Source organism: Marmota flaviventris, chromosome 18 (assembly GCF_047511675.1).
Source record: "Marmota flaviventris isolate mMarFla1 chromosome 18, mMarFla1.hap1, whole genome shotgun sequence".
In the NCBI taxonomy this organism is placed as follows: Eukaryota; Metazoa; Chordata; class Mammalia; order Rodentia; family Sciuridae; genus Marmota; species Marmota flaviventris.
Genome location: NC_092515.1, coordinates 9,537,743 through 9,564,320, shown reverse-complemented (window position 1 = coordinate 9,564,320; position 26,578 = coordinate 9,537,743). Strand labels below are relative to the sequence as shown.

At 47.0% G+C, this 26,578-nt stretch overlaps 1 protein-coding gene and 1 non-coding gene across 9 annotated transcripts in view; one reads left to right on the top strand and one right to left on the bottom strand.

Annotated features, from left to right (window-relative positions):
• Positions 1–3,332: 3,332 nt before the first annotated feature.
• Trnat-ugu (transfer RNA threonine (anticodon UGU)) lies at positions 3,333–3,405 on the bottom strand. The gene has a single exon. It is a non-coding gene; the product is annotated as a tRNA-Thr (tRNA).
• A 3,513-nt stretch (positions 3,406–6,918) lies between these two features.
• Positions 6,919–26,578, top strand: part of Pnma8a (PNMA family member 8A) — a 43,525-nt gene continuing 23,865 nt past the window's right edge. For 4 of the 8 annotated variants that reach the window (XR_003584179.2, XR_011705399.1, XR_011705397.1 and 1 more), the window contains exons 1-4: positions 6,919–7,144; positions 7,285–8,649; positions 9,099–9,256; positions 22,010–22,084. Coding sequence is in view for 1 of the 8 variants with exons in the window: in XM_027945802.2 (XP_027801603.1) it covers positions 7,356–8,649; positions 9,099–9,115 (1,311 nt within the window). In the remaining 7 variants the exon portion in view is untranslated. Of the gene's footprint in view, positions 7,145–7,284; positions 8,650–9,098; positions 10,850–22,009; positions 22,085–24,615; positions 24,813–26,578 lie in introns of those variants that run through there. The other 4 variants (XR_011705401.1, XR_003584182.2, XR_011705398.1 and 1 more) reach the window with 4 other exon arrangements.

Sequence of the window (26,578 nt, the reverse complement as noted above, 5' to 3'; positions counted from 1 at the left end):
GTGCCAAGCTAGGGACCAAATGTTGAGCACGGACCTTGGGAACATTCTAGATCCAATCTATAGCCGATGAAAGCGAGACCTGGACAAGGAGGAGAGCCAGGAAGCAGGTACCCACCCAGAACACTCTGCAGCAGCAAGAACAATCCAGAAGGAGTCCCAGAACCACTGCAGCAGATTGCTACATCTTACCCCGGAGAGGAAATCTAGACAGAAGCCCCGAGACCCCTACACCTTCTTGGGGGTTCAGTATTTATGGAAAATCCATGAGTTGTCCTTTAAAATACACAGCTAGGCAAGATAGGAACCCAAGTGGAAGAGAGAGGAAGAAGATGGCACAGGCGGTCCTAAACCTGCAGGGCAGACAGGCTGGCGGGGCTGGGGCTGCAGGATGCGTCGTTATGGAAACCATCATGCAAAGTTGTGTCATGGAAACCGCAGTCCCAAATGTTGTCATGGAAACCACAGGAAGGGCTCCTATTAAGAGAGCTTTGAAACTATTTTTAAATCTACTGGCAATCAGGGTGGCTCCATAACAGGAGAGCAGGCAGGCAGCTGACCTAATACACGTCCATATATATGTAATGCATATAAGTGTACGTTTATAAATGTATGTTTATGTGATTTATATGTTCATTTTTATATATAAGCATTTACATTTTTCTCTTAAAAATTTATTTATTTCAAATATTTTGATATGCATGATATAAAGGTATATATACGCACAGAATATGATATATAGTTATATACACACAGTATTGTTTTATATGCATTTATTATAGTTATTATTTCTTAACAATTAAAAAAATTTTTTTAGTTGTTGACGGACCTCTTCATTTTATGCATTTATTTATATGCGGTGCTGAGAACCGAACCCAGTGCCTCACAAGTGCTAAGCAAGCACTCTACCACTGAGCCACAATCCCAGTCCTATTGTTATTATTTTTTTCTATTATTTTCGTACTGAGGAGTGAACACAGGGGCCATTTACCACTGAGCTACATCCCCAGCCTTTTTCATTTAAAAAATTGGTTGGTTTTTTTTTCAGTTGTAGTTGAACATAATACTCTTATTTTATTTATTTGTATGTGGTGCTAAGGATTGAACCCAGTGCCTCACACATGCTGGGCGAACCCTCTACTGCTGAGCCACAACCCCAACCCCACCTTTTCATTTTTTATTTTGAGACAGGGTCTCGCTAAATTGCTTAGGGCATTACTAAGTTGCTGAGGCTGGCCTCAAACTTGAGATCCTCCTTTTTATAACTCGATTTTTATTTACAGTGCAAGTTTCCTTCTGCCTCTGTAATTTGTTGATCCTCTTGCCTCAGCCTCTGGAGTCGCTGAGATCACAGGTGTGCATCACCGCGTCTGGCAGTATACCTCATGTTTAAAAAAACAAAATAAAACATAAAAGCCAGGCATGGTGGAATGCACCTGTTAGCCCACCTACTCAGGAGGCTGAGGCAGGAAGTTTCTTGTCCCAGGAGATTTAGACCAACTTCAAGACAAAACAAGTGACAAATTATTGTTCAAGCAGCTCTCCACCCCATCCCTCTTCTCTTCCTCCCCAAAGATGGCTGCTTTGAGGGTGACTGCATTGAAAAATCCAGTTTTTCAAAACCTAGTGTCTATAATTCCCTTGCAGGCAAAATAAATGAGAGAAAACCAAACTGAGAATGGCTTTTCCTTCAATCTTGGTCCAGGAGAGCATGGGCAGTGAGGGGCAAAGGTCTCCAGTATCTCTGGCATCTGGCAGGTCATGCATGATGAGGAGGGCAAGGGAGGGGGGGAGAGGGAGAGAGAGAGAGGGAGAGAGGGGGAAAGAGAGAGAGAGAGAAGGATCCAGTCAACCCTCAGGTTCAGGTTGTCCTTAGTCACTGTTTTCAATACAGCTTTCCTTTCCAGGTGTTGGCCCAAATGATACGTCTCTATTTCAGGCCTTACAGCAGATGAAAAGGCCTTGTGCAGACTTCTAGCTGCCCCTCCCGCCACTCACTGCCTGACGCACACTGCAGAAGGCCTGTCATGAATCCCGCAGTCTATGTAACTCCGGTGAAAGGTGAACGCGGCAGGCCTGGGCTGTCCAAACCCTGCACATTCCAAACAAGAGACTGACCTTCAACCAGCTCCGAGGAGATGACTGTTAAGCCCTGTGCTAGCAATGTGATTAATGGTGGAGGCCTTGTGATGTGTCGTATCAGTTTGACTCTGGAGGGGCTGGCAGGGCTGGGGATGTAGAGTCTTATTTAATATCCACAGGGCCCCGGGTTTGATTCCCCATCACTGCTAATAAATAAATAACACTGCCACAGGAGGCTGGTGGTCGCGCATGCCTGGAATCCCAGCTGCTCTGGGGGTGCTGGAGACCCAGTATCTAAGGTCAACCGCACAGTGCTCTATGCTTACAGACTGACTCCCAGTTAAAAACTCTGGATGCCAAGGCTTGGGTGAGCGACTGTGTGTTGTCGCACATCATTGCCTGGAGACATAGCACTGTTCATGTGACTCCGCAGGGCGAGGACAGCTGGAAGCCCATGCCTGGTCTCTCCCTTTGCTGATCAATTTATCCTTTCCCTATAAAGAGCTCTAGCAGTGAGTAGATGGCTTTTCAGAGCCCTGTGAGTCCTTCTAGCAAATTCCTGTACCTGTGAGTGGTCTCAGCATCTCACACTGAGCATGGCCGAAACTAGTTTTTGGTTTGCGTTCCCCGACCCTGTCCCCCCCCCAATCTGTTCTCATCCAAGTCCCCCCCCCCATACAAAAATAAGCCTCGTTCTTCCAGGGGCTCAATCCCCAAACCTGCAAGGTGCACAGCTTCCCTCACAGCTCACATCCAGCTCCTCAGCAAAACAGCAAAGGCTGTCAGTGCAGAATCCCAGATTGACAGGAAAGTGCACGTGATGGGATCACAGAGCGCGCTGGATTTCTACCATCTAAACACACTGGTAACCAAACACCCAAGACAAGACACAGAATTTTACCAGTGGGAGTCCCACCTTGGAAGTCATTAGACATTCACCAGCAAGACTCTTCCTGACTTCTGACAGCACAGATTCCTTGAGCTGTTTTTGCGTTTCTAGTGACAACATGCCCATGAACTCTTGTTATGTCTGTGGTTTTTTTTTTTTTTTTTTTCCTCAACATTATAGTTAAAAGCTTCTTCTATATATTGTTTGTGGCTGTAGATCATTCATTCTCGTTGTTTAGTGTTTGAGTACGTGAACAGACTACTATTTATCCATTCTTCTGTTAAATAGCATTTAGTTAATTTAGTTCCTAAATTCTGGCTATTCTGCATGGTGCTGTGTGACTTTGTTCCTATATTTTTTTTGGAGGGGGTACTGGTGATTGAACCCAGGGCCTTGTGCACACAAGGCAAGCACTCTACCAACTGAGCTATATCCCCAGCCCATGTCCCCATGTTTTAGTGAACACATTTATGTTTGGTACATATATTTAGGAGTGGAATTTACGCTACAATGTTTGCAAATGTTCTGCTTAACTAGGTACAGCAAAGGGTCTTCCAAAATGACTTTATGTGTATCAGTCACGAACAGGTATGAGAATTCTCTCCTCGTCCACTCTTGGTAGTTTTCTTTTCATTCTATCCACTCTTGATTAGCAAATTTGCAACAATTTGTGCTCCTTGTGCATGCACTGGATTTTGCTATCACTTGCCACAATCTTTTAAAAAGAATATCTCATTTGGTAGCAATTAGGCCATACTCTCTTATTTTTCTGGACCCAATGGTCCATCCCAGGTCACTGCAAAGGTACTCTAAGAAGAATGCTTCCCAGCCTTGAGCAGGCCTCTTGCTACTCTTGATTTTGCAATAATAATAATAATAATAATAATAAATGTTTATCAAATGTCAGAATAAAATACATAGATTTTGACAAAACATTGAGTAGCTGAGCATTTGGCCAAAGGCAAAAATCATAATCATAATATGAATTTTAGGGAATATAAAAGTAAATCTGAAAGTTTATGAGAAATTTTAAATTGTGTGGGGTGAGGGGGCCAGGGATTGAACCAAGGGGCACTTAACCGCTGATCCACATCCTTACCCCTTTTTATTTTTTAAATTTGAGACAGGGTCTCAAATTTAAGGCTTAGGGCCTTGCTAGGTTGCTAAGGCTGGCTTTGAACTTGCAATCCTCCTGCCTCAGCCTCCTGAGCTGCTGAGATTACAGGCATGCACCACAGTGCCTGGAAGAAATTTTAAATTTGGATCATAATTTTACTTTAAAAAATTTAGTGGGGCTGGGGATGTGGCTCGAGCGGTGGCGCGATTGCCTGGCATGCGTGCAGCCCGGGTTCAATCCTCAGCACCACATACAAACAAAGATGTTGTGTCAGCCGAAAACTAAAAAATAAATATTTTTTAAAAAATTTAGTAAACAAACTTTAAATGTTGGTTGTTATAACTTCATAGCATCATCAGCTACAAGGTGCTCCCTCTGGCTACTCTACTTCCTATGAATAAGGCTAAATGGCTACAGAAAGAACAAGACTTTTTTTTTTTTTCTTTTTAATCAGCTCTGCTAATGGTGAACTATCAAGCTTTCTTCTTCCCTAAAAGTAATTGACGAGAGTGGAAATTTTACCTCTTCTTCAATCCTTAAGCTTGATGAGGATGTTGTTTCACTGGAATAATTCCACAGACTGAAGCTGCACACTGCTTTTAAAAAGTTGCTCGGGACTCTCTTCAGAAGCTGACTTAAGACTTCTGCTCTTGTTTTCTGTTGCAGTAATGCTTTGCCAAACATCATCAATGCTTGCTGCATTTGACCTTTGCCCTACTTCCCAGCAATCTATTGATACATAGTAAGTCACCCCAAAATGTAGTGGCACAGAACAATTATTTTGTTATACTCCTGGGTTGAATGTGTTGAGAATTCACATAGGGTACAACAGTAATGTTTTGTTTCTGGTAGCCAATGTCTGGGACTCAAATGCAAATGGTTGAGTGACTCTAATGGGAGCTAGAATCATTTGGAAGTTTCTTCGCTCATATGTCTGGTGCTTTGGGCTGAGATGCTATGGAGCTGTGCTTAGCTGGGCACTGTTAACTGGATCACTGGTGGCTTCTCACTATGGTTGTGCTTCCTCACAGCATGGCAGCCAGAAGACAGCTGAATTTCTTACTTGAAAACTCAGGCATCCAAGAATGAGAGTGTTCCAACCAATAGGAAAGAGGATGAACCTAGCCTGAGAAGTCACAAAACGTCCCTTCTCATTACTCTATTGGTTCAAGGTGAGAGGACAATCACACAAAATTGATCCCACCCATGTTTAGGGATGCCAGAGATGACAATGAATTAGGCATTCAGCCATTTGGCCTCACAAAGGTCAATTGTAAAACTGAATGCGAAGAAGAGATTTTTCCATGGAATACCAAAGTCAGAATTGGTTTTTCATTGCATCTTTCATATGTGAGTTCCCTGAATCTTCAAAACTTCTAGATGTGAAAAGTTTCCTGGAGAAACGGAAGGCACTTGGAGAACACAAATCACTTCTCTGAAATGAAACTGCTAGGAAGCAGCGTTGCTAGGATGTCCTGGCAGGAAACAGAAGGCAACTCAACACTGAGCCACTGAGGAGCACTTAATCAACTATTGTAATGCCAGATTCCTGGGACCCCAATAGACCTCTAGGAGCCTAATCCGATGCAATCACACAAGAGTCTTTATTGCAAGTTCGAGCCTGGACTCATAACCTTTCCGACACAGCGGCCCCAGGGAGTGAGTCCTGGTCCTTTGTTCAGTGAGATTTTATAGGTTTTGGGGGATACTCTATGCATCACAACATCACACAGCAAATCATTCCAAACCGCGGGAAAATCAAACAACAACTCTTAACATTGATTAGCACATTCAATGGCAGGAACAAGTTGAGTAGGAGTGCTTGGTTAGTACGAAGGGGGATTCATTTGAACTGATTGGTTTAGGCCACGAGGGGTGTACATGCTAAACTACATGGTTTCCCAACATGTTATCAACCACCATAACCTACTGGGGGGTCATCTGGCATCCCAGGTATTTTCCCTGCCTCATGCTGATTGGAGGTTGCTAGGGGGGTTGCTATATGGGTCCTCACCTAGCCTAACTGAGTCAGGGACACCTGGTGCCTCAGACCTCTCCTGTTATTTACAGACAAACATCTCAGCAGGGTGGGTATGTGCTTAGGAGTGCTCTGTGGATTTTTTCAAGGACAAGGGTCATGCCCCTTTCCTTAGGACAGGCCTTGAGGTAGAAGCTGCTGTTATTTATTTTTAAAAATGGAGTCACATCAGTTTCTCACTATAAACAAAGGTGTTAAGGCAGCAAGTTGAAGAATCAACAAGGTCAGGTGATGCACTCATCTCAGGCCTAAAGGAGTTGCCTAAAAGGGAGGGAGAGATTTCTAGAAATTTCTGGAAGGTTCCAGAACCCAGGAACTGTAGGGAGAGAATGCTGCTCCAAACGGAGCTGTGGCTATTATGAGCGGAACTAGGGGCAGGGGCAGAAGACATTAAAGCTTCTCTTTCCCTTTGCTCTCTGATTTCTGGTGTCTCCCAGGAGGGCAGAGGGTGAGAGTTGTTTTGTGCACAGCCATGGACGTCAGCGCCCCCACCCCATCCCGAGACCCACACCAGGCAGTCAAGGGTGGAAAGAGCGGGTCTGCAGGGGCTATGGGGGGCTCTCTAGACCCCTCGCGGGGTGCACCCCTGAACTGTCGCAGTTTTTGCATCAGCTCGCTAGACCCTACTGCAGAGCCCGCCGCAGGCCACGCCGCCTCTTAGCAACCAGCCTCCAGTTGCCATGGAGACCGCCGGAGCTGCGGGGGCCGAGACCCGGCGCCGCGGTGCGGGAGCAAGTGCGCAGGCGCGCGCTGCGACGCCAGGCTCGGTCGGCGCAGTTGCTGCTGATCGGCCCCGCTTCGCGTGACTCGGCGCGCCGGAGCGGGGGCGGACTGCGGCTTCCTGCCCTGTCTGGCTCGAGCCGCAGCGCCAGGGCGGCCGGAGCCGGCTCCTGAGGAGTGGCTGCACCCCGGGGCCTCTCCTTGGCCTGGCTGGGCCGTCCGAGGCGGGGCTGCCCGGTCCATCCCTGCCGCTGGCCGAGCGCCAGCCCCGAGGACCGTTGCGCCAGATCCCGGGATTCGTGTGAGCACTCGGGCCCCGGCTGGGGAGGAGGGTCTGGGAAAGCGCGAGGCCGCCTGCGGGCCAGCCGCAGTGGGCCGCTGAGGTCCGGGAGCCGGGCTAGCTTCCAGGGAATCTGACCTCACCCTCTTGTGACCTTGCAGGATTCCTATCTGGGGACCCCTGCAGCTCACATCCACTTAGTAGGCCCTTTGCGTGGGGTTAGAGCGGCCAGATGTCGGAGGCTATGGCAATGAACCTTCTGGAGGATTGGTGTCGCGGGATGGAAGTGGACATCCACAGGTCCCTGTTGGTCACGGGCATCCCAGAGGACTGTGGACAGGCAGAAATCGAGGAGACCTTGAATGGGGTCCTCTCGCCCCTGGGCTCCTACCGCGTGCTTAACAAGATTTTCTTGAGGGAGGAGAACGTGAAGGCTGCCCTTATCGAGGTTAGCGAGGGTGTGAATCTGAGCGCCATACCGCGGGAGTTCCCAGGAAGAGGCGGTGCCTGGAGAGTGGCCTGTAGGGACCCCACCCAGGATGCCGAGTTTTTGAAAAACCTGAACGAATTCCTGGATGCCGAGGGGCGCACATGGGAGGATGTGGTCCGCTTGCTGCAGCTTAACCACCCCTCGCCGTCCCAGAACCAGCCTTCAGAGAACTGGGCAGAGACTTTGGGGGTGCTCCTGGGGGCTGTGGTGCAAGTCATCTTTTACATGGATGCGGAGATCCGCAGTCGGGAGGAAGCTAGGGCTCTGGAGGCCGCCGAGGCAGAGGAGGCAGCAGCCTGGGTATCAGCAGCAGGGAAGAAGGTCAAGAAGGAGCCGGGGCTGGCTGCAGAACTGGGTTCCACCTTGAAGATGGAGAACCCCCGCCACTGGAATGCCGTGGAAAACCAGGGTGACCCTCCCAAACCTCTAGTTCGCAGGGCTGGAGCTAAGGCTCGCTCCAGGAGAAAGAAGCAGAAAAAAAATCTCAAACAGGAACCAGTGCCCTGGAAAAAGCCCAAAGGCAACCGTCCCAGTAGCTCCGCCTACTTGGAGAATCGCAATGCCGGGGAGGGGGAAAGCATGGAGATCTCTGAGTCTATCAAGAGCAACAAAAAACCATGTGTGAAGCAGGAGGAATCAGCTCTGAAGAAGCCTTTGGCAAAAAGTGCCTGGAAGGTGCCCCGGGATCCGCCTCAGGAGGCCCCTAGGGAAGTGGAGAGCCCTGCAAGCACTGCTCAGTTAGCTCAAGGTGGTGGTCAGCAAAGGCCCCCAAAGAAGAAGGCCATGGGCTGGGCCTCCGGAAAGAGCCCTGCCCCCATGAGGAAGAAGAAGAAGGTGAGCTTGGGCCCAGTCTCTTACGTCCTGGTTGATTCCGAAGAGGCAAAGAAGAAGCCCATGATTGCAAAGAAGGCCTCTGGCTTGAGAAGGGATGTGTCAGCCCAGAAGGGCCCTAGAGGCCTCCAGCACTCCAGATCACAAGCCTCAACATCCAGGGGTCTGAAGGCCAAGCCAGGAGGCTCTCCTCGTGCCTCCAATGGTGAGGATGACAGCATGTGATTTGGATGAAGTGGGAGGAGGGGCAGAGGGGCCTACAGGGGTGGTAGCCAGGCAGGTGACTGGGGATCCCAGTGCAGTGGAGGAGGTGGATGACCCCAGGTGAGGTTTTAGAGGGTGAGAGCCCAGGCTCCCTCCTAGGAGCTCCTGATGGCTTCGATTGCCACCCTCCCCCCATTGCAAACCCACTCACCCACATGTCATGCATGAGTGGCTCTGTGGTCACTGAACCACTGCACATAACCCATCTCTCTCCACAGGAATTCAGGTTGGGGATTGTACTGTTGGTGGGTACATGGCTTTAAGGATGAGCTTTCTGGAGACCTGGTTGGGGGATGGAGTGTTCGATGACTCAGAAGGGCCTGGGAGGTGGTGATGTCCTCCGGTGCTTCTCCCTGCTTCTTCTCTTGAGCTCTTATACTTTACCCACAGATTCCAGAAAGCTTTGAAGGGAGACCACCCATGCCCGTGGAGGTGAAAGAAGACCAAGGAAGAAGTTCCAAGTTAGAAGCAAAGCTTTCTCTTGTCATTGAGTGAAACGACACTTGGCTCTTTGAGGGACCCAGTTTCTAAAGGTCTGGCTCTCGGAGGTAAATGATATGAGATCTTAGGTCTTGGGAGAAATTGGGGGAGGGAGGTGTGTCTCTCTGCCTTTTTCTCTACCAGGCCAGCTTTTCACCTCCTCCTTCACTCACCCTCAGAGGGAGGAGGGTTGGTAAGTGGCTTGGGAAAATTCTAGAATGTTCATTACCTTTTATGCATGGGCAGGTTACTGTTTCGCTCATTCATGTCCAGCCTTTCTCCCCACCCCCTGCTTGCTCTTCTGGATGGTCAGCTAACCTTCAGGCTTGGTGTTTGAAGAGCAGGGCACCTGCTTTCTCCCCTCCAGCCTCCCTGGGCCGTGACCGGCGGGTGAGTTAAGCCCAGGTCTTGGATGCACACCTGGCCCTCTTGCTCCTTCAGTCTTGAGCTTCCATCCTCCAGTTGTCAAACTGGAAGGTGGTTCAGTCCCAAGAGTTCTGGGAAGAGTGACTGTCTGCCTCGCCATTGCAGTAGTCAAGTTTGAGAGTCTATTTATAAAATTGGCACTTTGACTCCCGTTTTGGGCTGAAGCCCTTTCAGGAAGCATGTGGAGAAGAGGGGTGGTTAGTAGGGAAGACTGGGTCATTCCTGGGTTCTTGGCTCTAGTTCTATCCAGAGCCACCAGACTCACCAACTTTGAGGCAGAAGCCACTTCTCACATAGGAGAGGGGGAAAAAGTCTTTTAAAAATTAGCTGTTTCTGCTATCTGGATTAGACACACTAAATCAGAACAGATCGCTCCGTCCCATAGTGTGTGTGTGTGTGTGTGTGTGTGTGTGTGCGCGCGCGCATGTGTAAGAGAGAGGGCAGGGGCCCCAAAATACAGTTTCCACACTGTATTTTGGGGAATCCCAAGGTATCCACAAAGATGTAATCCAAATCTACTTTCTCATGTGTTTTAATGTGTGAAAAACAAGTACTCAAGTATGTTGTAACCCAGACCAGTCACATCGAGAACTATCAGAATATTACCTTGTGTTTATAGGTTAACTTGTTTCTGTACAGGTCTGTAACTAGTCGTTTCTGCCTTCTCTTTGCATATAATTAAATTACTTGTAAATGTGACCTGATGAGGAAGCTTGGCAGTGGGTGGCTCGGTCCTGCGCATGTCTGAAAGCTCGTTTCCTGTTGTATTTCACATGCTCTCGTTCTGCTGTGACCCTTCAGCTGTGTGATAGCAAGTTACCATGTTAACCCGCACACAATGATATCCTGTCCTGGAGTTTTAGCCCTCGCTAGTGTTCGTGGTCTCTTTTTCTGACTTTGGTTTTGTGGTAAAAATGTGAACAATTGTTAGATGTTGTTAGTGATTCAACTTTAAGACAAATTTCTTGTGACGATTCATTTCAAAATCCTGCATGAGTCTCACTGAAGATATAGAAAACAAGAATGGTTCCCACCTGCAGCTCCTCCTCTCCGCCTCAAGGTTTGTCTTGGTTGTGTGCAATTAACACGGGGAGGACTGGACTCGCAGGGTGACGAGGCTGCAGCTGCCCAGCTCCTGAAATTCAAGTCGGGTCTGTGGGGGCTTGTTGTACAAAAGGTTGACACCAGGATTAGTAAATGTAAATGTATATGCATAATAAAGTTCAGCAAATTAAGTATCTCTTCAGTCTTCTCTGTAGGTGGAGAGCACGGGGACTGCTTGATCCGGTAAGGAACCCCTGCTATCTAGGCCTCCTCCTCCACCCCAGCTATGCTGCAGCCAGCAGACCTGGGTTGTGGCCACAGGATTGGTAATTTCTCAGGAGAGGAGAAGCCATTTGTTCTTTGCTGTGGTCCTTCCCCAGCGATAATATCTCCCATAGATCTTAGGGTTTCTAGAAGATCTATGATAGGCCAGGGGTGTGTGGAGTATCTGGAAATGCTAGTTTATTTTAAAAGCAGCTGAAAATGAAGATACTTCCTCCCTTTTCATCGCCCTAGGCAGAGGCTGAGGTCTTTGAATTAAAAGTTAGTTTTCTTCTGTCCAAGCCTTCCCCCCACTAGGGACTCCTGAACCAGGGTGGCCATGGATCAGTCACCTGGAACCTCTGTTTAAAATGCCCTATTTTTATGGCCCTAACTGTAGAATCAGAATCTCTTGGCATCTCTGGGAATCAGCATCTTTCCCCTGAGAATTCTGGTTCATGCGTGGATCAGAGAGCTGTAGGTGGAATAATCAAGACTTGGGGAAGGGAGTATCCTTGGGTCAAAGCTGGAGTTTTGTGGAGGATGAGCAGAGGATAATCCGGAGGGAAAAGACAAGAGACCTCAAAAGCCAGTGGGGTTGGAGGACGGGAGCTGTGGCCTTGGGGCTGGTGAGGATCTGGGGAAATGCTTATTCTCAGGTCTTTCCCAGTGCATGATGGGAAAAGCCACGTTTGGGCAAGATTGACCTCCCACAGTGGTAGTCACGCCTGGTTAGATTCAGGCCACTAGGGAAGTCTGGAAGGCCACCATGGCCAGAAGCAGGGGAAATCTAGGACAGGACCTGGGTAAGGGGTTGTGGGCCCCCAGGAAGCCCTTGGGGCAGTGACTGGTCAGGGTGTGCCTGGGGGCAAGGCCCAGCCAGGGTACTGGGGGGAGTGGGAGCAGAACAGAGGAGCACCATGGACACTAGGAGCATCAGGAGGTGTCGTTTCCTTGTGGGTTCATGCTGTCCTCCAGCCAGGATTACTAAGTATCACTGTATGACAGCCAGAGACCAAACAGCTCCATGCTTCCAGGAGCCACATGCTTCTGATGGTCACCCTGTAGGGCAGACAGCATGCTGAGCACCGGTGACCACAGGAGGTGGGGGCTCTAGGGTGCGCTGACCTTCGCTGTGTTGCTCAGGCTGTCCTCAAACTCCTAGGCTCGGGTACCCCTCTGGCCTCTGCTTTCTGAAGAGCTGGGGCTCCAGGCAGCCAGGCCTGGCCAAGCGGGCTGTTGTGCGTAGCAGTGGGTGGGGGTTCTTCGCCGAAGCAGTGCTCCAACAGACCTGCGGAGGGACAGGGAGTGAGGTGAACACTGGGGCGTGGCATCCAGGTAGAGGGAACTGTCAGCATAAGGGGAGGCAAGGAGGCTGGTGTGACCAGAGCAGAATTGGGAGGCGGATTGCCTAGGGCCAGTGGGCTCCAGGGAGGGTGGATTTGTTGTTCTGGGGGGTGGGGGAGAGGGTACTAGAGATTGAGCTCAGGCGCACTTGACCACTGTGTCACCTCCCTTTTTTGTATTTTATTTAGAGACAGGGTCTCACTGAGTTGCTTAGTGCCTTGCTGCTGCTGAGGCTGGCTGTGAACTAGCAATCCTCCCGCCTCACCTCCCAAGCCGCTGGCCTTACAGGCTTGTGTCACGGTGCCTGGCTGGATCTGGGTTTTAAACTGAGTGAAATGGGAGCCCTGGGCAGGTGCTGAGCAGATCTGACTCAGATTTTCACAGGTGTCTTGGTTGGCTTCTGTTGCTGTAACAGATACCTGGAAGAAGGAGTGTTCATGTATCTGTAAACACGAGAGGTTTATTTAGAGCACAATACTGGAGCTGGAAAGCCCAACAGCATGGTGCTGGCATCTGCTCGGCGTCAGCCTGGCATCTGGTGAGGGCCTCATGCTGCGTCACCATGGCAGTGCAAGCCGTTGGCTCAGGTCTCTCTTCCTCTGATAAAGTCACTGATGTGTTGCCACCAAAGGTGGCACAGACCTATAATTCCAGCAATTTGGGAGGCGGAGGCAAGTTCCAGGCCAGCTGGGCAACTTGCAAGATCCTTAGCTACTTAGCACGTCCCTGTCTTAGAAAATAAAAAGGACTGTGGATGGGGCTGGGCTGGGGCTCAGTGGTAGAGCATTTGCCAAGCACAGGTGAGTTCCTGGCAGACCCTAACGCTGAGCCACTCCCATCCACGGAGACCAGGTTTCTCAACCAAAGCTGTTTTACCTGACCCAGAGCTTTGTATAAATTAAGTCATACAAGGCATAAGCTTTTTTGTTTTATTTTTATTTTTTTTATTTTTTGGTGCTGAGGCTCAAACCCGGGCCTCACACATTGGCCTTGAACTCTTTTTTTTTTTGGTTTATTTTGAATTTTTCAATTTGCTCTTTTTAGATACACCTGATGGTAGAGTGTATTTTGACATGTTATACATGCATGCAGTGTAACTTATTTTAATTAGGATCCCATTCTTGGGGTGGTGCATGATGTGGATTTCACTGGTCGTGTATTTATACATGAACATAGGAAAGTGATGTCTGATTGGCCTTGAACTCTCAATCCTCCTGCCTCAGCATGCACCACCACGCCTGGCTGAGTTCATTGCTTTTTAAAGAAAAAAAGTCGTACATCTCTGTGTCTTTAGAAAAATTAACAGCAATGTTGTAGAAGCCCGTTGGTTCTCTCCTCCCTGTATTCATCCCCTCTTCTTTGGATGATTTACCTATTTTCTTCTGAAGAACAGACCTGCATCTACACCATCACCACTGCTAGGCCCAGAGATGTTACATGACTCACGGCCAGCCAATCAGAGCATTCTTTTCACCAGGCTACAGTGATTGAGCCAATAAGGCTCCTAGGAGTTTGACACTCTGAGGAATAAAGTCTTTTTTTATGTGGTGCCGAGGATTGAATCCAGTGCCTCATGCATGCTAGGCAAGTGCTTTGCCACTGAGTTTCAGCCCATCCCATAAAGTCTCTTTTTTACTGGTGTCCCCTACCAATAGAATGTAAGTCTGATGCTGATGAAGGCCTTCTTGCCACCACCTGGGCAGGAAGTACACAGGCTCTGAGGCAGGTTATTTCTGCTTTGTGGGAGACCAGTATACATGGAGTGGAAGGGAAATAGTAGGAGGTGAGGTTACAGAGAGTAGATTTTCTGAACCCTAGACAATCAGTGGGAAGCGGCTAGAAGAAAGAGAATATTGTTGACATTTATATATGAGCCTGGATCTAGCCATACCTGAAAGCCAAAACTGTTTTTGGTTACATAAGTCCATAACTAACATTTTTCTTTTTTCCTCTCCCCCCACCACCTGACAACATCCTGAATTAGCTCATGTCATACTTGAAATGTGCTGGTACATACATACCCTTAATCCCAGCGGCTCAAGAGCCTGAAGCAGGAGGACCGCAAGTTCAAGACCAGCTTCAGCAACTTAGCAAGGCCCTAAGCAACTTGGTGAGAACCTGTCTTTTAAAAAAAAAAAAGGGCTAGTTAGGGAGGTAGCTCAGTGGTGAAGTGCCTCTGGGTTCAATCCCCAGTACCCCGCCCCCCCGCCATAGGATTACAATGAAAACTAAATCATCTTTCCACCCTTGACCTCCTCTCTTCCTCCCCAGAGGAAGTGTTAATAGTTTCTTGCAGAGATGCTCTGTGTACTTGGAACAGTCCAACATTTACATGCATTCAAACTAGCTAGAGAGAGAAAAAAGGGATTTACTGGCTTCTTACTGAAATGTCAGGGGCGATAACTTCAGGTATGTTTCTATCCAGCTGCTCAAAGAACATTCTCAGGATTCTGGCTCCCTGTCACTCTGAGCTCCTTGCTCTCTGTGGGTTTGTTGTTAGGCCAGCCTCTCCATGGGCTGACAGGTCGCTGCCAGGAGGGTAAAGCTGTTAGTTCCTTGCAGCTCCCCGGGAAAGTGAGTGTTCCCTTATGGCTCTAGTCAAGTCTCAGGGGAAACTTTTCTTTTTTTTTTGGTACCAGGGATTGAACCCAGGGGTACTTAACCACTGAGCTACACCCCCAGCCCTTTTTGTTTTTTATTTTGAGACAGGGTCCCTCTAAGTTGCTGAGGCTGATCTCAAACTTGTGCTCCTTGAGTAATGTGGACTTTAAATGTTCATATTTGGCATGCATTTCACTGCATGTAAATTACATTTTGATAAAAATGTTTTGTGAAAAGTAACAAGGGGTTATTTTAATTTCATCTTTGCAATTTTTTTTTGTTGTTGTTGTTGTTGGTGTTGGGATTGGAACCAGGGCTTCACACATACTAGGCCAGTGTCCCACCAGAGCTACACCCCAGCCCTCATCTTTACAGTTCTGTGCTCTTAATATACAGCCGAAACCATAGCAATGTATACTAAAATCGCAGTTTGAGATGGGCCAGCTTAACACCGACTGCGTATGATCATAGCTCTTGAGACAAACCTGCTCTTGCCCTCTCTGTGTGCTGTCTAGACTCCTGATCCAGGCGCTGTGGATTAAGACCAGCCGAGGGTGGGTGTGCACTTGAAATTGTGCATCCAATCCACATCTCAAGGGTGTACATGTTATACTCAATTTAATGATGGGGGCTGGTCTGTGGGGGCTGCTTGGTCCAGGTGAAGGTGTGACAGGTCTCTGGCCCAAAGGAGCTTTTGGAATAGTTTTCCTGCCAACTGTGACCTTGACACTGACAAGGGGAAGGTGCTCAGGTACTAGAGGATGTTCAAGACTCAAGGTGAGCCACATTTCTCATCCCTGACTTGCAGGTGGCCAGGCTGCGTTCACCAGTCCAACCTGGTGTTGGAAAGTAAACTACTTAAAATCCCTTGCTTTCTGAGAATGGGACAGAACATTCAGGACACTAAAAATTCATGTGGGTGGATTAGCCTATAGGTAGATAATCAAAATGGATTATGAGACTCTGAAATAAATAGAATTGATTGATGGTAAAGAATTAAGCCAGAAAAATGGTAGGACAGAATAATGAATACAGAAAGAGAGCTTCATGCCTCTGAAACCCTAGACTCTGACCACAGTGCTATTTATTTTAAATCAGTAGGAGAGAAAAGAATTTCCTAAACTTAGCTGGTGCTTAGAAAACTGGCTGGCTCTTTGGAAAAAAGGAATAAAGTTGGATTCTCTTCCTTCTCTTTTGTGTCCCCAAATACTTTCCAGATGATTTGAAGATATCAATGTAAAAAATGAAATCAGGTAACATTTAGATAAGAACAGGAGTCAGTTTACTTATACATTTGGAAGCAGAAGGCGTCTTTAAGGACACAAAGCCCAGAAGTCATAAAGGAAAAGATTAATCAACCTGACTATTTAAACACTTTGTCCCCAGGAGGGGAAGAAACCCACAAAGTCAAATGACAACCAACAAAGGGGGGAACACGTTTCCTGCAAGGCTGGTGGGGTCGGGATTCATTTCCTGGGTTCACAAAGAGCTTGCATATGCCAAGGGAAGACCTCAGAAGGGAAGAGGCAGAGAGCCCCCAGAGGCGGCCTCCCTGGCGCTAGGCGGCCTCCCTGGCGCTAGGCGGCCTCCCTGGCGCTAGGCGGCCTCCCTGGCGCTAGGCGGCCTCCCTGGCGCTAGGCGGCCTCCCTGGCGCTAGGCGGCCTCCCGCGGCACGGTGGCGCTGCCGCCCCACTACTAATGAAAAGCCTTAGATGAGGGGCAGCGGGCGCCGCTCTGCCCCGCCTTAGAGGCCATGGCCCGATGCCCGAGAGGCTGACCCGCGCGCCCCCCCACCGGCAGTCCGCGGCCTGATTTTTATTTTTGCGGACCGGACGGACCGCGCGGCCACCTCGGTGCAGCCGGGCGCTGTCCCCCTGCGTCACAGCCTGGCCCGATGAGGACCCGGGCAGCGCGGGGTGCGGGCCTTCATCGCGAGGCCACAGCGTCCACCCCGCACCCCGGCAGCTGGCCCCAGGGCCACCTAAGGTCCAGACCACACCCCAGCCCTGGCTGTTTAATATTAGAGACAGGGTCTCGCGGAGTAGCCGAGGCTGGCTTTGAACTCGCGAACCGCTGCCCCGGCTCGCCGCGGTCACGCGTGCCACCGCGCCCGCCCCTTGCCAGTCTCACGGCCACAATGAGCGTGAGGCCGGACGTCGCGCAGTCCCATCATCCAGATTCCACTTGGTGACCCCCCGCCCCCCCCCCGAAATGTCCAGGGAGCCCAGCGCTGGGGCCGGAAGGACGGGTCGCTTAGGCCCGAAAATTGGCATCTCCTTCCGGGGCTGGACATGGGGCTCCAGCGGTCAAGGCCCGACATGCACCGGCTGTGCCGCAGAGGCGCGCCCGAGATGCGCGTCACGAGGTTTTTATAAAAGACACGGCCATTGGAAGCAATCGGGTTACGTCATTTATGGGACGACAGAGAGGAATGTCACGCAGTGGTTGGGATGACCTGGCTGGCTGCTGACGTCCAGTCCGCTATTTATTTATTTATTTATTTAGTGCCGGGATTGAACCCAGGGACACTAACCACTGAGCCACATTCCCGGCCCTTTTTATCTTTTATTCACAGACAGGGTCTCACTGAGTTGCTGAGGCTGGTGTTAAACTTGTGATCCTCCTGCCTCAGCCTCCCAAGCCACTGGGATTATAGGTGTGCACCACCACACCTGGTAGGCCACATTTTAGAACTTTTTTATTGAAAAGTAAATTGTTATGGTTTAGATTATCAGGTGTCCCCCAAAACCTCGTGTGCGAACATTCAGAGGTGAAGCAATTGGATTGTGAGAGTTGTAATCCAATCTGTGGATTAATCCACTCATGTGGGTCGACAGGGTGGTGACTATAGGCAGGTGAGGTGTGGCTGGAGGAGGTGGGTCACTGGGGGCATGCCTTTGGGGTTTATATTTTGTCCCTCTGCTTCCTGATTGCCATGTCCTGAACTGCCTTCCTCCTCCACACCCTTCTGCTCTGATGTCCTGTCTCACCAGGACCCAGAGCCGGGGAATGGCCGGCCATCTATGGACTAGGACTTCTGAGCCAACAGAAGTTTTTCCTCCCCTAGTTTTTCTTCTTCGGTCTTTTGGTCACAGTGACAAAGCTGGCTAAAATCGAAGTGTATCCAGAGCGTTCATCTGGGCACATTTTCACCAACAGAGCACACCTATGTAACTAGTGCCAGGCAAGGTCAGCCCCTCCCCATTCCGCACCCCACCTTGCACAGGCAGTGCCAACGCGGGCACACCCACTAGTGCACAAAGCACACTCCAAAAACAGATGCACCAGGCTGGGCATGGTGGCGCCTGCCTGTGTTCCCAGCGACCTGAGGCAGAGGCAGGAGGCTGAGGCAGGAGGATCCCAAGTTCAAGCCAGACTCAGCAATTTAGGGAGACTGTCTCAAAATAAAAAATAAAAAGGGCTGGAGATGTAACTCAGTACTAAAGCACTCCTGGGTTCCAACCCCAGTACCAAAAATATTTATTTAAATTTTTTGGAGCTGAGAATGGAACCCAGGGCCTCCCACAGAGTGACAAGACTCTGCCACTGAGCCCCACCCCCTCTTTGTTTCAGGAAGGTATGGATTTTTTTTTTTTTTTTTTTTATACAGTGAATGTGTTTGGAGTGATGGAGGGAAAGAAGGCAGAGGGGGCAGCTGGAGCCCTCAGGGTTTGGTTTTGACCTCTTGTGCTTTGTCAGTTTCCCAGCATGCATGAACAATTTTTGTTTGTTTTTGTATAGAGGATTGAACCCAGAGTGCTCTACCACTGAGCTACATCCCCAGCTGTTTTATTTTATTTTGAGACAACTTCAAATTATTTTTAAAATAATAGACTCTAAAACAGGCATGGGGGCTCCTGCCTATAATCCCAGTGAGTTGGGAGGCTAGGACAGGAGGATCAAAAATCAAGGCTAGCCTCAGCAATATAGCGAAGCCCTATTTGAAAGAAAGAAAGAGGAGGACTGAGAATGTAGCTCAGTGGTAGACCGCCATGGGTTCAATCCCTGTATCAGCAAACTAAAATAAAATAAAGACTAATCACCAACATTCAGTTTTTCAAAGAGCTGAAAACGTTAGTGTGGTGCTATGATTTTTTTGGACATTTTATTTTGACCCTCAGTCATAATGATCAACGATCTCAGAAATGCTGGTTAGAATCGAGGGTATGAATGATAGTTGTTGATCTCATATGACTCTTAGAATTCAATTAATCTTGGTGTCTTGAGTCACTTGTCCAGGGTGCAGGATGATTGACTGTCAACATAAATAATCAAAAGTTTTAAAAACACTACTTTCATTTTAGTATATAAATGGGTAAAGATGGAAAAGAAATTGGCAAATTCTGCATAGCTCAAATAATGCCTTTTGATCTTTTTCCTGGAAATTATAATTGTCCTTGAATATGATAAGAACATGCATTTAATACACTGTAGAAATGAAAGATATGAATGCTTAATGAAAAAATGCTTATGAGAGGCGGCGATCTGAAGGCTGGCATTTCCAGGATGCCATGTAGCTCCACAACCCTGAGGAGCTCCTTCCTTCTAACTTGTGACTCTGCTTTTCTCTATCAGGTGACTTCTGTCTCATGGTCTAAAATGACTGCGTTAGCTCCAGTCATCAAATCTGAACTCCAATTAGCCAGGAAGGGGAAGAAACAAAGAAAGTTCTCTGCTTCCTTATTCATTCCCAATACTTTCTGTAATTTGGAAATTAATGAAATTTCTGCATAGAAACAAATATGGAGTTCAGAGACTAAACACTAAGGAAAGGGGTAGAAAACAATGAAATTCACAGCACAGTCAGCACAGTCTACTTCAGATGTGAAAATGTGGCTTTAGCCTTGGGTTCAGTGTTTGGAGAGCCAAGTGTCTCCAACCATCTGCGCCACCTTCACCTCCCTGACCCAAGCAGGGCCAGAGATGCCATGGTTGCCTAGGCGACTGCCCAGCTGATCCCATGCTTGGTGCAGACACACCCTACCTGGCTTATAGTTCTTGAGGTAACAGGAATGAAATTCTCCTTGTGTTCTTTATATGTTAATTTTTTTCAGTTGAATTATGAAAGAATAACTTATACGGCAAGAGTGAAATGTGGAATGCCCTTTCACCAATTCTATTCAACATCGTCCTTGAAGCTCTAGCCAGAGCAATCAGACAGGAGAAAGAAATTAAAAGCATATAAATAGGAAAAGAAGAACTCAGACTATCACTATTTGCTGATGCCATGATTCTATATTTAGAAGATCCAAAAAATTCCACCAGAAAACTTCTAGAACTCATAAATGAATTCAGCAAAGTAGCAGGTTATAAAATCAACACCCATAAATCAAACGCATTGCTATACATCAACGATGAATCCACTCCATTCACAATAGCCTCAAAAAATAATAAAATACTTCGGAATCAATCTAACAAGAAAGGTGAAAGACCTCTACAGTGAAAATGACAGAACACTAAAGAAAGACCTAGAATAAGACCTTAGAAGATGGAAAGATCTCCCATGCTCCTGGATAATTAATGTTGTCAAAATGGCCATGCTACCAAAACGTTATATAGATTTAATGCAATTCCTATTAAAATCTCAATGACATTCTTCATAGAACTAGAAAAAGCAATCATGAAATTAATTTGGAATAATAAAAGACCCAGAATAGCCAAAGCAATCCTCAGCAAGAAGAGTGAAGCAGGAGGCATCACAATACCAGACCTTAAACTATACTACAAAGCAATAGTAATAAAAATGGTGTGGTATTGGCACCAAATTAGACATGTAGACCAATGGTACAGAATAGAAGACAGAGACAAACCCACATAAATACAGTTATCTTGTATTAGACAAAGGCACCAAAACATTCACTGGAGAAAAGATAGCCTCTTCAACAAATAGTGCTAGGAAAATTGGAAATCCACATGTAACAAAATGAATAAACCCCCATCTCTCACCCTGCACGAAACTCAACTCAAAGTGGATTAAAGACATAGGCACCAGATAGAGACTCTGCACCTAATAGAAGAAAAAGTAGGCCCAAATCTCTGCCATGTCACCCTAGGATCTGACTTCCCTAACAAGACTTCTAAAGCAAGAAGTAAAATCAAGAATCAATAAATGGGATGGATTCCAACTAAAAAGCTTCTTAACAAAGAAAACAATAAGTAATGTGAGGAGAGAGCCTACAGAATGGGAGAAAATCTTTACCACAGGCACCTCAGATGCAGCATTAATCTCCAGGATATATAAAGAACTCAAAAAACACCAAAAAACCAAATAACCCAATCAATAAATGGGCTAAGGAATTGAATTGACTCTTCACAGAAGAAGAAATACAAATGATCAACAAATATATGAAAAAATGTTCAACATCTCTAGCAATTAGAGAAAAAAAATCAAAACTAAGATTTCATCTCACCCCAATCAGAATGGCAATCATCAAGAATACAAACAATAAATGTGGGCAAGGATGTGGGGAAAAGGCACACTCATACATTGCTGGTGGGAATGCAAATTGGTGCAACCATTATGGAAAGCAGTACGGAGAGTCCTCAGAAAACTTGGAACCACCATTAAACCAGCTATCCCACTCCTCGGTTTATTCCTAAAGGACTTAAAATCAGCACACTGTAGTGACGCAGCCACGTCAATGTTTATAGAACTACATGACTGGTGGGATTCTACATCGTGTACAACTGGAAGAATGAGAAATTACACACCATCTATGTATGATGTATCAAAGTGCATTCTACTGTCACGTATAACTAATTAGAACAAATAAAAAATAAATCCGAATAAAAATTAATAGAGTGAAATGCTGCAGTCATAAATGATCATTGTGAAATATGCTGATTTTGAGACCAAAACAACTATTAACAGGCTTACAACTATTTATAGAGAGAAATAGAGGTGCATATCAGAGAATATGGTGTCTGTTCCTGTCAGAAAGTCGTTATACCCTCTTTGAGCGAGATGAAGCTGAAGTTAACATTTAAAGTAATTAAGTAAGAACAATTAATAGAGATCGGGCTTTATTGTGATTTACTATGATTCTCATCTTACAGAATTATTTTATTATAATAATTATATAATTAATAGTTCCACTGAACCACAACCTCAGTCCTTTTTTATGTTTTTTTTATATTGACAGAGAGGGTCTCACTGAATTGCTGGCTTCGAACTTGTGATCCTCTTGCCTCAGCCTCCCAAGCCACAGGGATTACAGGTACGTGCCACTTCCCCTCATCCAGTTAATATTATATAATTTTTGTTTGTTTGTTTGTGTGTGTGGTGTTGGGGATTGAACCCAGGGCCTTGTGTGTGCGAGGCAAGCACTCTACCAACTGAGTTACTGCCCTATAATTCTTAATAGTCCATGAAATGACCTTAAAGAGCCAAATTTAGGGATGGTGATGTAGCTCAAGGGTAGAGCACTGGCTTAGCATGCACGAAGTCCTTGGTTCAACCTCCAGCATCACAAGAAAAATTTTAAAAGAACCATATTTAGTATGTCATTATTTCACTGCATTTAGGCCACAGTATACACACAAACATGCAAAGACACGTGAACATTAAAACCAATTATACGCCTACATTTACAGATACACTCCTGTGTATTCGCAAGGGCACAAACACAGATCAACATACGTGTACATGCACACGCATACATACACATGCATGCATGTGCGATACGTGCCTATTTATACAGAGCATATATATATATATGCTGGTGTATATATATATATATATATGTAAATATTTTTTCCTCTTTTGGAAGGAAAATGAGAACCTGCTGTCGTTCTGCTTTGGGGAGTAGGGGACAAACAGGGCGGGGTGGCGTTCTATTTTCGGGGCTGCTCCTTGTGAATGCCTAACACTGCCTATCTTATTTTAAACTGTCTAAGGGCTATTTTGGCCATGAGCTGCTGGGTCACTTCTTGTTTGCATCTTTACATGGCTCCTATTTTAAAATAAAAGTCAGACCACTGTGACCTAAAAACAAAATGTGCTGGGAGCCAAGACCACATTCATCTGATTGACTCCTGTAAATCTGTTGCCAAATAAGACCCGGAGCGCCCGACCCCAGCACCCTGGCCCCAGGCATCCTCGCAGGAGGGTCCAAGCCGGCAGCTGCCGCGGCCACATTCCTTGGGCTCTGAGTGGCAGCGCCTGCCAAGGACAGCCTCGGCCTGGTGACATATGAGCTTCAGAACAACAAGCGATTGTGCAACGAGGGGAACACAGGGCTTGTGTTCTGGCCGGGGCTGGGTGTGGATCAGGGGATGCGAGGAGTTTTGCATTCTGCTCAGAAACAGTTTTACAAGGTTCCCATCACCCCCTCCCCACCCGGATCCTCTGGATCATGAAATAGGGGTGAGAAGAGGCAGTTGTCTAAACACTGTTATGGGATTGCTGGATCCAGGATGTTAGTGAAAGAAAAAGATATGCATTCCACAGATTAAAATGCACAGGAAAAGCAATGCTTTATTTACCATATTTTTATTTTTTAGATGGGGTCTCACTGGGGTCCCCAGGCTCGCCTCAAACTCTTGAGTTCAGGTGACCCTCCCACCACAGCCTGCCAGGCAAACACTAATTTAAATGTTAGAAAAAAATTAAAATAAACTCCTTATACAGGTTGCTTAAGAAGATGTTAGAAATAAAAAGAGCAGGGACACAGCAATGGAATGACTTCCAGCATATGCACTCACAGTTTTGCCTTTTTTATTTTTGGACCACGTGCAACTTTCAAAATACGAATGTACGGAGCTTATCCCTCGGAGTTGTTGGGGTTTGTTTCTCTGCCTAAGAAAATATCCCCCTCTTCCCACCAAGACTATATATTGATTCACCAAATTTTTTTGGAGCCCTGGGTGGTTTTCTAGTTTACATTTCAATCTTTGATCCATCTGAAGTTTATGTTGGTGACAGGAACACAGGAATCTAGCTTTTCTAGATGTTTGATGGCTTGGCTCTTGTCTTGCCAGGGGGTTGGCGACACTGCCTTCATCAAATCCGAAATTCTGGGGGCTGGGGTGGAGCGCAGTGGAAGAACCTGTGCCCAGTTAGCACCCCTGAGAGCCCTGCACCCCTCCAGCACCAAAAAAAAAAAATCCCACATTTGGGGGCACCAAACAGTTGGAAAAATTGCACAGTGACGACCCGGGGCGCATCCGGTTACGTTCCTATGGCGACTGTTTCTCCACTGCCCCTCTCGCCCTGCCCCACCGAGCCCCAGGGGCTGGTGCAGAGGCAGAAGGGATTTTGTTTTGCTGTGGAGTAAGCAGGGCTCCTGCAGCTGTTCCCACAGCTCAGCTGGATGTCACAGTCACTGGGTGAATGGTGCCCGCAGGCGCTGCCCTGGACCCGTGACTGTGTCCTGATTTGGTGCACATTCACTTGTATTTATGGCACTGTGACCAGGGACCAGGCTCCCTTCTCCATGGCAGCCGTGCCTCAGGCTTCCTGTCCCTGGGATCGAGCGTGACCAGGCATGGGCTTTGCAGAAATGCTCTGCAGAGTTTTTCAGGCACAAACAGGCCCGCACCAAGAAAAAAAAAAAAAAAAAGCCTGAAACTAACCAACCGGGCACAGGCAGGGACACAGCTTCCCAAACAAGGGTGCTTTATGAGAAGAGCAAATATTTGTCCAGAAGCGGCAGGAAACATTTCCAAGAAATGCAGAAAAATCTGGTTAACTGAGCAATATTAGTAAACATGGTTTGGGGTTAATGTAATTTTTTTTTTCATTTTAAAGTATGATGGTGTTGTTTTAATGTAAAGAAGTACAGAGAAAATGAGAAGTGTCCTACTGTCTGTCCACATCAGCATTCTGAAATGGTGAGCAAGAGCTACAGCTGGGGACTTGAGAAAGGCCCTCCCTCCCTTCCACCCCATCTCCCCAAGAAGCAACCACCTTCCAGAAAGAAAGAAAGAAAAAAGGTTGCTACATAACTGATATGTATATGTATTCTCTTTCATTTATACAAAAATGATCATGTGAGCCTGTGGTAGGACAGACGAGGCAAGGCACCAAAGACAGCAGGACACAGGTTCAGAGGGCACAGCCTTTGCTGTCATCAATCAATCCCCTGTACCCCGAGTTCAGGGAGTTTCAGGGTTTTATACCCAGCATGTAAGGGGAGGGGCTCCGAAGTTCACAGTCTGCAGAAGTTCACATAAAGCAGCTTTTTCTTTCACTGTTGTGGGCAAGTTAACCCTTCAAGGACAACACCTGACTGAGAAGGGGAGAGCCTCTTCTCCCCTCTCCTTCCTCCCCCTGCCAGCGGTTACCATGGAGACCATTTGTAACTTATCTTTAAAATGTAGACATCTTTGTGAAGCCCTGCTCAAGGCCAGAGGCCTAGTTTACACATTTCTACAAAGTACTCTACTGGATACATATTTGTGAAAACTAGTGAGGGGTGTCCAGCACCTGGAGGGCTGGTATCTTCTCGGCCAGTGGCCAAGTAAACAGGGCGACAGGAAAATGGGAAGTTTATCTACACTGAACTCTCTTGCTGACAGTCCTAAAATCAGCCATGGTGATGATTTCTAAAGCAGCCCAGTTAGGACTTTTCTGTGGAGAAAGGGGGTGCCACTTCAAGCTAGGCACCAGGGGTGCACACCTGACATCCCAGTGGCTCCAGGGGCTGAGGCAGGAGGATCCCAAGTTCAAAGCCAGCCTCAACAACTGCAGTGGCGAGGCACTAAGCAACTCAGTGAGATCCTGTCTCTAAATAAAATAAATAATAGGGCTGCGGATGGGCTTAGTGGTTGAGTGCCCCCGAGTTCAAATCCTGGTACCCTCCCCCACAAAAAAAAAAAAAAAAAAAAAAACCCACCATCAAAAGCAAACCATCACTTTTGGTGGTGGGTTTTTTTTTTTGTTTTGTTTTGTTTCATTTCTTGGAAATGTTTCCTGCCGCTTCTGGACAATATTTTGCTCTTCTCATAAAGCACCATAGTTTGAACCTTGGTATTTTTCACCTAATAAAATATTTTAGAAATCCCTCTCTATCGTTCTATACCTAAACTCCTCTTTTTAATGTCTCTGGAGAGTTCCATCTTCCTATGGTGGTACCACAGTTTATTTTAATAGGGTCTCCCCCTTTTGTTGGTGCTGGGGACTGAGCCCAGGAGTGCTTTTCCACTGAGCTACATCCCCAGCCCTTTTTGTTTTGAGACAGGGTCTCACACTAAGTTTCTGAGGCTGGCCTCAACCTTGTAATCCTCCTGCCTCAGCCTCCCGCATCATTGTCAACACCAGTTTTTCAACAATTCATATTTTTGGTGCCACTTTTAAATCCTACCCATATTGAAAATTGTGCTTGTAAGTTGATAATGCTGCTTCCACAGTCTATATTCTCCTTTTCTTCAGTCTGTAGTGACCTGTAATAATTATCAGGTTCATAATATGTTTTGATATTTATTAAAGCCAAGCCTGGGGTCACTATTTACTCTCTGTTTTTGATTTGTTTATTTCAGACTCCCCACTGCCATGCTTACATATTGACCATTGTAAAAACTGCTCTCCATGGGATATGGTGACGCATGCCTGTAACCCTGGTGGCTTGGGAGGCTGAGGCAGGAGGATCACAAATTCAAGGCCAGCTTCCACAATTTATCTAGGCCCTAAGCAATTCAGTGAGACCCTGTCTCTAAATAAGATACAGAAAAGGGCTGGAGATGTGGCTCAGTGGTTATGCATCTCTGGGTTT